Source organism: Zingiber officinale, chromosome 8A, assembly GCF_018446385.1.
Source record: "Zingiber officinale cultivar Zhangliang chromosome 8A, Zo_v1.1, whole genome shotgun sequence".
Taxonomy (NCBI): Eukaryota; Viridiplantae; Streptophyta; class Magnoliopsida; order Zingiberales; family Zingiberaceae; genus Zingiber; species Zingiber officinale.
The window spans coordinates 18037850-18047758 of NC_056000.1; the positions used below are offsets into that span (position 1 = coordinate 18037850).

General features: G+C 44.9%; 1 protein-coding gene across 1 annotated transcript; it reads left to right on the plus strand.

Moving 5' to 3' along the window:
- Positions 1-511: 511 nt before the first annotated feature.
- Positions 512-3479, plus strand: LOC122012868 (calcium-dependent protein kinase 2-like). The gene is made up of 8 exons (XM_042569524.1): positions 512-1391; positions 1718-1861; positions 1942-2094; positions 2200-2315; positions 2432-2599; positions 2682-2809; positions 2890-2989; positions 3094-3479. Exons 1-8 carry the CDS (start codon positions 743-745, stop codon positions 3184-3186), a joined length of 1551 nt encoding a protein of 516 aa, XP_042425458.1. The 5' UTR covers positions 512-742; the 3' UTR covers positions 3187-3479.
- The last annotated feature ends 6430 nt before the right edge of the window (positions 3480-9909 follow it).

The following is a 9909-nucleotide window of genomic DNA, read 5'->3' on the forward strand; positions in this document are numbered from 1 at the left end:
AACACCTCCTCTACGTAGTGAACAAAACTCTATATCTACATGAGTGACCTCACATACATTTTGTCAAACATATACAAGACATAACACATATAGAACATACAAATAACCATATTATAGCACAAGAAAATGTTCGAATACATAATTTATATATCACATTATATTGTAACTACTTTTTACTCTTAAAATCGGATGATCAACTCCATTGAGAAAAATTTACAAATCAAAAATATAATATAAAATATTTTTACAATTCAAATATGAGATGAGATAGAAAAAAAGAAATACTTATCAAGAGGATTGCCAGTATTTTAGAGTATAATGAAGGTGATAGACTCAGATTTCTCTAAGGTGAAAAAATCCTCTTCCATATCCCCACATCCTAAAACCCCTGGACCGATGGATCCCCTTCATAGGGACTGAAAATGATTGCACGACATGGCTCGTGTCACTGGACACGGGAGTTCGAGCATGTAATAAAAAGTCGTATTGGATTCGGACTCGAGTCGAGTATCCCTGTGGTGCCACCTCAGAAAGCAACGAAGAAGAAGAACAATCCCAGTCCCTTGCTTTTTGTAGAGTTGGTTCCCGTCAATCTCTCCCCGCCTCTGCTCCAACTCACCTCTCTTCCAATCCCATCCATGGCGCCTCTTCTCCCATCAAAATCCTCCCTCTCCCTCTCTTTCCCTCCGCCATGCCTCATCTTCTCCCACCCCTGTAGCCGAGGCGGGCCACCACCCTCCTCATGGGCAATTGCTTCACCAAGGAGCCGGCCGACCAGGCCGCCCCCGAGGTCGTCGCTGCCACCGCGGACTCCGAATCCGAGGTCGCCTCCGCCATCCAGAAGCCCCCCGCCATTCCCCAGGCGAAGCCCGCCGCCCCGATCGGCCCCGTGCTCGGCCGCCCCATGGAGGACGTCCGCACCACCTACTCCCTCGGCAAGGAGCTCGGTCGCGGTCAGTTCGGCGTCACCCACCTCTGCACCCACAAGGCCACCGGAGAGAGGCTAGCCTGCAAGACCATCGCCAAGCGGAAGCTGACCAACAAGGAGGACATCGAGGACGTGAGGAGGGAGGTGCAGATCATGTATCACCTATCCGGCCAGCCCAACATCGTTGAGCTCAAGGGCGCCTACGAGGACAAGCAATCGGTGCACCTCGTCATGGAACTCTGCTCCGGAGGCGAGCTCTTCGACCGCATCATCGCCAAGGGGCACTACACCGAGCGGGCAGCGGCATCGCTTCTGAGGGTCATCGTCCAGATCGTGCATACCTTCCATTCCATGGGGGTCATCCACAGGGACCTCAAGCCGGAGAACTTCCTCTTGCTCAGCAAGGACGAGGACGCGCCGCTCAAGGCCACCGATTTCGGTCTCTCCGTCTTCTTCAAGCAAGGTTCCATTCCATTTCCGGCGTCTTTGTCCTCTTTTAGTATTTTATCACAATAGGGCCGGCATGTAGACCCCTTCAAGCGTGATCTCTGGATAGGACTGTCCGGCCACCTTCACGCCAAAAACTTGCAGGCCCTTGATGCTTAATCTCTCGAAGTTGCACAAAAGGGTGTCTTTTTTGTTTACATACTAATCTTACGAATTTGTCGATAAATCTTAAGACACAAAGTTTGAATGTTGTATTAATATCCCCGGATTGGCATGTAGGCCTTCTTCATACATTGTAGATCACACGTGAAGGAGCTGATCTGACTTTCATTTCCTGAACAGGAGAGGTGTTCAAAGACATTGTCGGCAGTGCATATTACATAGCACCTGAAGTCCTCAAGCGAAGGTATGGACCAGAAGCTGATATTTGGAGCATAGGAGTGATGCTCTACATTTTCCTCTGCGGCGTCCCACCTTTTTGGGCTGGTATTTCTTCCTTCATTTAACAATTTACAATTTTTTCCCCTTGAGAAAACAAAAGATAATGCCAATATTTGTTCCGACAGAATCTGAACAAGGGATCTTCAATGCTATTCTAAGGGGGCAGATTGATTTCACAAGTGATCCATGGCCTAAGATTTCACCTAGTGCTAAGGATCTTGTCAGGAAGATGTTGAACTTGGATCCCAAGCAGAGGCTAACAGCAGTTGAAGTCCTCAGTATGATTTCTTCTCTCATTTATATTGATGTTATTCTTTCCTTTCTCAAGGAATGAGCATATTTATTTTTGGACTGTCTTAACGGATCATGAACTTGCAATGCAGATCATCCTTGGATCAAAGAAGACGGAGAAGCACCTGACACACCACTTGATAATGCTGTTATCAACAGACTGAAACAATTCAGAGCAATGAACCAGTTTAAGAAGGCTGCTTTAAGGGTAAACCTACAGTTAACACATTGTATTAACTTAAGGTCCACAGAGTTGCTAGCTAGAATTGCTTTAAATTGGCATAACTTTTACCTTTTCATGAATTTCTATTACATCACTTGCAGGTGATAGCCGGTTGCTTATCTGAAGAGGAGATACAAGGTTTAAAGGAAATGTTCAAGAGCATGGACTCTGATAATAGTGGAACTATCACTTTTGAAGAACTCAAACAAGGTCTTGCTAAGCAAGGAACAAAGTTGTCTGAATATGAAGTCAAGCAATTAATGGAAGCTGTAAGCTTTACAGGGGACTCAAATGTCAATTAATTTGTCTTCAAGGAAACGTCATTTATGCTAAACCTTTGGTGTGTTGCAGGCTGATGCAGATGGCAACGGAACGATTGACTACGAGGAGTTCATAACAGCAACAGTGCATATGAACAGAATGGACAGAGAAGAGCATCTTTACACAGCATTCCAATACTTTGATAAAGATAACAGTGGGTAAGTTAGTGCAACAATATGTTTCTTAACGTGCATCCAACTTTTTTATGATCTAATTGTTGTATGTTTACTTTTTTTAGCTATATTACGAGAGAAGAACTCGAGCAAGCTTTGAAAGAAAAAGGAATGTATGATGAAGCAGAAATCAAGTGTGTCATCGACGAAGCTGATGTTGACAATGTAAGTAAAAAAAGCACATGAAGTTGAAGGAAATTAGTTGTTCATACTTAGAAATGATTAAAATAACGAATGTAACTTCTTTTATTTTCTCTTACGATGCACAGGACGGTAACATCAACTATGATGAGTTTGTAGCGATGATGAGAAAGGGGACTCCTGAACCGAATATGAAGAAGAGAAGGGATGTGGTTATTTAACCATCAAAGTGGTCGGAGCATGTGAATGTGATCAATACTTTTATATGGTTTTCGAATGTTGCTTTCTTCCCAAAAGATCTACAATTCTTGTTTGTGGGGATGAGTAGGAGAAGAGTTCAGCCATGTTGTCATTTGAGGGGGTTGTCTTTTTTGTTCAACAGAGTAAATCAGTTTTACGTGATAAAATACCCATTGAAAAACTTCACATGTGCCAATTGATGTTAAAATCTGTCGTCACATCCATATCAACAAATCCTAATGTGATATATCTTTGTAATGATAATGAAATAGGGTAAAAATTTGCGTGTCATTATCATCTCATTCTAAGTTTGGTACAATGCAATGGAATGCAGTTAAACAAAGTAAGAATGACTTCATTATTAGTATTACTTGTTTAACCTTTTGCTCACGTGTTTATTCTTGATTTCATATGAATGGCTTATTCTATTCGTTGTACAAATACTAAAATTATAGTAGTTTTTATTTATATTTTGATTTATCTGAAGGCGTGAAACTAGAAATTCGGAGATGCGACAGTTCCGTTGACCAAATAAAGACTTTGCGTATATTTGCAAAACAAAATCAAATTAGGGAAGAAATCAAATTAGGGAAGAGGTTCTGACGTTGACCTTTTGACGCTCAAGTTAGAAACAGGAGAGGAAAAAATGTGAGAGTACTGAGGATAAAAAATTTTTTTGTCTTTCTTCATACCTAGCGTGCCCTTTTTATACCTTTTCTGGTGATCATCCATCTTTCCCTATTTAATGATATTGATTACCAATAGAGAATATCTTTATCTTGTCTTCTTCTCATTTAATGATAAATAAAATGTTTTATTTGATTTTATCTTTCCTTTATTAATTATTCATCTTTTCCTCTTTTATCATTTTATCGATTCATTATGTGTATAATGTCAACCTCATTCTTCGAGTCAGACGAGTGGCCCGCTCAACTCAGGCTCTCGACCTGCTTAGCTTACTATCCTACCGACCAGGTTAACTATACTTGTTTACTCAGATGATCGATCGAACAAGAATCCCTCCGATCAACCGATAAATCGCTTCCCGCTCGGGTGTAGCTGAGCCTTGTTTAAGCCCTGGTGTTGATCACCTTGACTTTGACCTACACCATGGCAATTGACTTGTGCCAGGTAGGCTATTCCTTATCATTGCATCACAAGCCTCCCCTTCAAGTCTAGTCAATGGAGGTTGCAAGTCCACTGACTGGACAAGGTGTCGTTGGCGACTCTAAAGCCCGTTCGACCCGGATGCTATAGTATCCGATTGGACTGTGCTCAATCTGTAATCACTGGTTGGCCCACAAGCCAACGCCGCTCAACTGCATTTTGTCGTTGTCGAGTTCAGTCCTGTGGTTAGTTCCTTGCGCCAATCGGGAAGATGAACAACAACACTTGGTAAATTGTCTTCTGTTATGTGTTTCCTAAGGCGAGTCCATTTACGACTGACGTCATCCAAAATTCTTGAAGACTATGCAAATCCTTGCTAATTATGTCCGAGTACACGGTCATACCCTTTTAATTAAGTTCATTAAATGTTATCCGGTGACCGTAGCACACATGTCCTTTACTGTCACCGCACCCTTGATATGACAGGCGGACATCCACTTTTGATGAGATGTGCGCCTTTTCAAAATCAATGGTTGGATCTGTTTCTAGATTTTGTAACCTTGGATCAGATGGCTGAGGTCGATCGATTGCGAGGTTTATAAACCTCGTGTGCTTCACCATCTTCCTTACTTTGCGTCTTGTCTTCGTCTTCGTCTTCGTCGGTGAGCATCTCCTCGACACTGCGTTCTTCACCTTTTCCTGCAATCTCAATGATCTCCCTAGTAAGCCATCGTCTCCTCTCAATCGAATCCGTTCATTGTTCTTAGCGTCCTCCTTTTCAGTCGAATTTCTTTGTTGTTTCCCGTTGACTTTTATTTCTGATGGCAAGCTCCTCTCAACCTCCTATCTCCGTCCCTGGCCTCTGGTATACGTCCATTAAGTCTAGGTTCGACGGAGGTGATGCAGAGAGTTTGAGAGTCATCTTTGAAATTCCCTCCGATTATCAAATCAGTCTTCCCTCGACTTTTGACCGCTCGAACGAGCCGCCTCCAGGTTTTGTATGTTTTTTAGGGACCAATTTACCGCCGATCTGTGGTTCCCTGTCCACCCCTTCTTCTCTGCAGTTTGCAAATACTTTCGTAGTTCTCTCCATCAGCTTGTGCCCAACTCTTTTCGACTGTTGTGCGATGTTGTAGTCCTTTTTCATTTGCACGACATTCCTCTGTCTGCCCGGCTCTTTCACTACTTCTATTATCTAAAACTGTCCAAGCTAGGGACTTTCCTATTGACCCGATTTTCCGACCGGCTGGAGGCTAGAGGTTGCGAATCCACCATCACTCGGCAGGTACAAGGGCCGATCAAACTACCTTCAGGCGGCTTCCATCTTGGCTGGTTAGAAATATGATATCCACAAGCTACTGCTAGAGGGTGTTCTCTACGTATTTGGCTTGAGTCCGATCCTCACAAGGCTTTTGTTCAGCCTAGGTATACTCCTTCTTAGTCTAATTTTTGAATCTAATTGATTTCTCTTTTTCTTTTGCAGCTCAAGTCATGTTGCACACGCCTGGCCGAAAAATCCAAACTTGCGGACGTAGAGATCAATGTTGCGGCCGTGGCCGAGTTGGAGAGCCGCGGTTTACAGTCGATCAGCTCTCATGAGGATCCACTCGGAGAGAGCATAGGAGCCCCAACCCAAGGGAGCGACGGAGTAGCCAACCATACAGTTGGTGGTGAAGTGAATGTCGTAGTGGATCCCTTGCCCGAGCATCTTCCGGTTATTCCAATCGTCGATGCCTCGGAATCGGCTTCTTCTGGGGAGCCATTAGTAAGCCGAAAGAGGTGCTGCACGGAGATTGCTGCCCGATCTACTAGCTCCGCAACACAAACTCTGACCAAGACCAATCCACGTCTCTCATCCGAGCGGGGTGAGACCTCCACCCCTGCGCCCGAGCTCGCGATGACAGTCCCACATACCTTCCGTTCATCCGATCGGACGTCATCTTTGTCCGTACAATCGCAAGGGATAATCTGTGTGTCGCTGGTCGCTTTCATACCACCTCCACCGCCGAACATTCGGAAGTCCAGCATCCGGCCGGCGTCAACATCTAGGTCGACCAACAGAGCAACCTCAGCCCTGTCCACCCCGAGTGGCCAGTGCCGCATAACAACGGTTATTCATCTGCCCACGGACGAGTGGCGCGACTCTGACAACATTGAATCCTAAGCCCCGGAGCACCAAATAATCATCCAAGGATCGCTAGTACAGATATGGGTCGACGCCCAAGCCCATGCGATGATTATTCCTCTAGGGGTGCTTGCCGACAATCATACCAAGATGTCCTCTCGGGTAAGTATTTTACAAGTTACTTTTTGTCGCTGCTCAACCTTAAAAGGTTTTTTATTTCCTCACAGTATTGGGTAGAAAGCCTGGTCATGTGCCAAAGACTCACATTTTTAGAGCAGAAAGTCAAGCAGTTGCGAGCCCCGAGCGACCAATCATCTGCTTCCCAGGCACGGTTGGAGCATATGAGTGCTGAGATGGCTCAACTAAGAGCCGATCTAAATAAGAGCTTCGAGCAGCTGGAGGTGGAGAAGAGCAAAGGCGCCGAGCAGGCTGATCAATTTGGCTAAGTTTGTCAAACAGGTCATCTCCTTTGAGTCCAAGCTCAATTTGGCCAACACCAAAAAGCTCTGTGCCATCGAGGACTTGGAGATAAAAAATGAGGAGTCTCGGGTGTTGGCCCAAAACCTAAAGGAGGTGAGGCCACATTGAAGGCCAAGTGGGATGCACGATCGGCTGACCAGACAGCAGCGAAGACCCAGCTCACTGAAAAAGATGAAGAGCCGACCAAGTTGAAGGAAGAGCTGAAAGCTTCCCGAGTGGCCTTAGAGACTTACCAAGGAGCTGAGTCGAGCAGGTTCGACCTCATGAAGTAGGCTTACATCCGTTTGGATGCTTTTAATGATAAGGTCGCCGATCGAGCACTCCGTCTATTAGACCTTGCTATCGACGGGACTTTTAATCAACTGAAGGAAGGCGGCTACCTCCCAATCACTTTGACAAGCAAGATCATTAGCCAGGACAAGCTGATTAAGTCGCTACCCAATGATATTTTAGATTATCTTGAGTGAACCTGCTCATGTGAGTTTTGCTTCTCTATTTTTGAAGTATCAGTGAATGATAGTCCGTCTGACGAACCATTATTTTTCTTTGTCTCTTTCTGGTCATTTGGCATTTTCAAATTGTATTTAAATCAAATGTCATGCAAACCGAGTGTGGCCTCGTGTTCATCTGATATGTTTTCTCAGCCGATCGATCTTTTCCGATTTTAAGGTCAACGCTCGACCACTTTCATAGTGCAGACGTGGGTTTAAGGTCGCCGCTCAACCGTCACTAAAGGCATGAGTTTAAGGTGGTCGCTCGACCATTGATGATGACAAGAGTTTAAAGTCGTTGCTCGATTGTTGGTGAAGATATGAGTTTAAGATCGTCGCTTGACCATTGGTGAAGACATGCATTTAAGGTCGTCGCTCGACCGTCAGTGAAGACATGGGTTTAAAGTCGCCGCTCGACCGTTGGTGAAGACATGGGTTTAAGGTTGTCGCTCGACTTGATTTGTCCGCCCAACTCATGAGTGTGGAATGCTTGCGATTTTATTCATTTTTGTCCTGCATTAGGAAGATATGCACACACATACAGGTAAATATATGTTGGGCGCTACTGAGAATACCGTTCTGTTTCCCCTGTATAAAAATTTGTACAAGCACAGAACGTTTCCTAGCAACCCATGTGCTCTTCATAAGTTAAACTGGGATTGGAAACAAAACTTAATATTTTTACTCCAAGTTCGTTCTTCAAAGTTAAACTTGGATTGGAAACGAAACTTAACATTTTTACTCCAAGTTCAACTCTTGTGTTCTTCAGAAGTTAAACCATATTACAGAAGTTGATTAAATATTTATTTCAAGAATTGGTTTCCAGGTCGTTGGCGAGGTACTAGACCTTCTTGGTTATGGGATCATCCACCACTTCCTAGACAAAGTCTTTCAAAGAAATTGAATATTTAAACTGCTCATAGTAACCTTAGGTTTAACTTTAGAGACCTCAATCAAAGAACAAGATCGAAACACAAAATCGAAGCACATAAACGAAAACATGAAATCGCTAGCCTCTTGTGTTGGTATTTCAGGATCCATACGAAGAAAACAAAACTAGTTGTGTTGCAGAATAAATAACTAGTTATTGTTGGAGGATCGGTGGCCGGCTAGAAGGGGGGTTGAATGGACGACGCCCCCAATAACTCGCTTCCTACGTATTCGTTAGTGCGCAAGCGGAAATACAAATACTAATTACGAATACGAAAGCTAAAGACAAAGAAAAGAACAAGCAAACCAATACACGTCGATGTAACGTGGTTCGGAGATGATGCTCCTACTCCACGGCTGTCCGTAAGGTGGACGATCCCTATCCGTCGGTGGATTAGCCCCTGACAACCTCCGGCTATCTCAAGTCGCTCCTTGTGGGTGGAGAAACCTCACCACAAACACACCAAGACCTCTTGGATTACACAAGCACTTGAGAACTCTTGTGACTACTAATTAGGCTTTAACCAAGTCTAATTTCGTCAGGTTGACCGGCCATCCCAAGCTCCCTCTTATAGAGCTTGGGGAAATCAGCCTTGCTGATTTGCCCGTTACCAGTCGACTGGTCCTTGCACCAGTCGACTGGTGCCAACCCAACGTCTCTCTCAACGGCTATCTATCAGTCGACTGGTCCCTGGACCAGTCGACTGGTCCCAGCCGTTTTGGGCACAGAAAGCTTCTGTGCTCACCACCAGTCGACTGGTTCCAGTACCAGTCGACTGGTACAACCCTAAACTTAGGGTTTCCCATCCCGAGTACATTTCTCTCGCACTCGGACCCTCACGACTCACTTGACTCTTCTTTGCAGCCTTGACCTCTTGCCTTCAAGCCTACTTCCTTTGGCTCTCGTCCCTCGGATGCATCCAAGCCCGCGGCTCATCCCAATGCCATCCTTCGTGTATGCCTCGAAGTCGCTTCCCTCGGCCCTTGTCCTTGCTGCCTTGTCCACGGTCCCTCGGATGCTCCATCCTTCACCGGACCCGAAGCCGTCAACCTGAGTCACATGTGTCACCTGCAGTCCTGCACAACTCAAGTACACATATCAAATAACGAGGGTAAACCTAACTTAAACCCTTTGCCCAAACACCAAAACACATGGTCCCGCGGACCATTGGGATTGCTCCAACAATCTCCCCCTTTTTGGTGTTTGGCAATACGTTTAAGTTAGGGAAAACATATAGCAAATAAACATGCTAAAAACAATGGACTTACGATGCCAAGACTACACACTTGGACTTACTCCGCCGAATGGACTTACGTTGCCAAGGCTACACACTTGGCAACCGCCGAATGGACTTACATTGCCAAGGCTACACACTTGGCAACCGCCGAATCAATGCACCAAGCATTGGAACCTATCACAAGACTCCCCCTACACCTAAGCTCCCCATTGAGCTAGGATTTTTCCACAGGGCTTTTTAAGAACCTATCCCAAGGCTCCCCCTACGCAAAGGAACTTAAGGTTTTCCCAATTAAACCTTACTTCTCCCCCTTTGCCTAACATCCAAAAAGTT

Bases quoted from the DNA above. Each gene is read 5' to 3' on its own strand.
- LOC122012868 (XM_042569524.1), top strand. From the start codon at position 743: ATGGGCAATTGCTTCACCAAGGAGCCGGCCGACCAGGCCGCCCCCGAG. The intron at 1,862-1,941 runs GTATTTCTTCCT...TTGTTCCGACAG, and splicing joins CGTCCCACCTTTTTGGGCTG to AATCTGAACAAGGGATCTTC. The intron at 2,810-2,889 runs GTAAGTTAGTGC...TACTTTTTTTAG, and splicing joins TTTGATAAAGATAACAGTGG to CTATATTACGAGAGAAGAAC.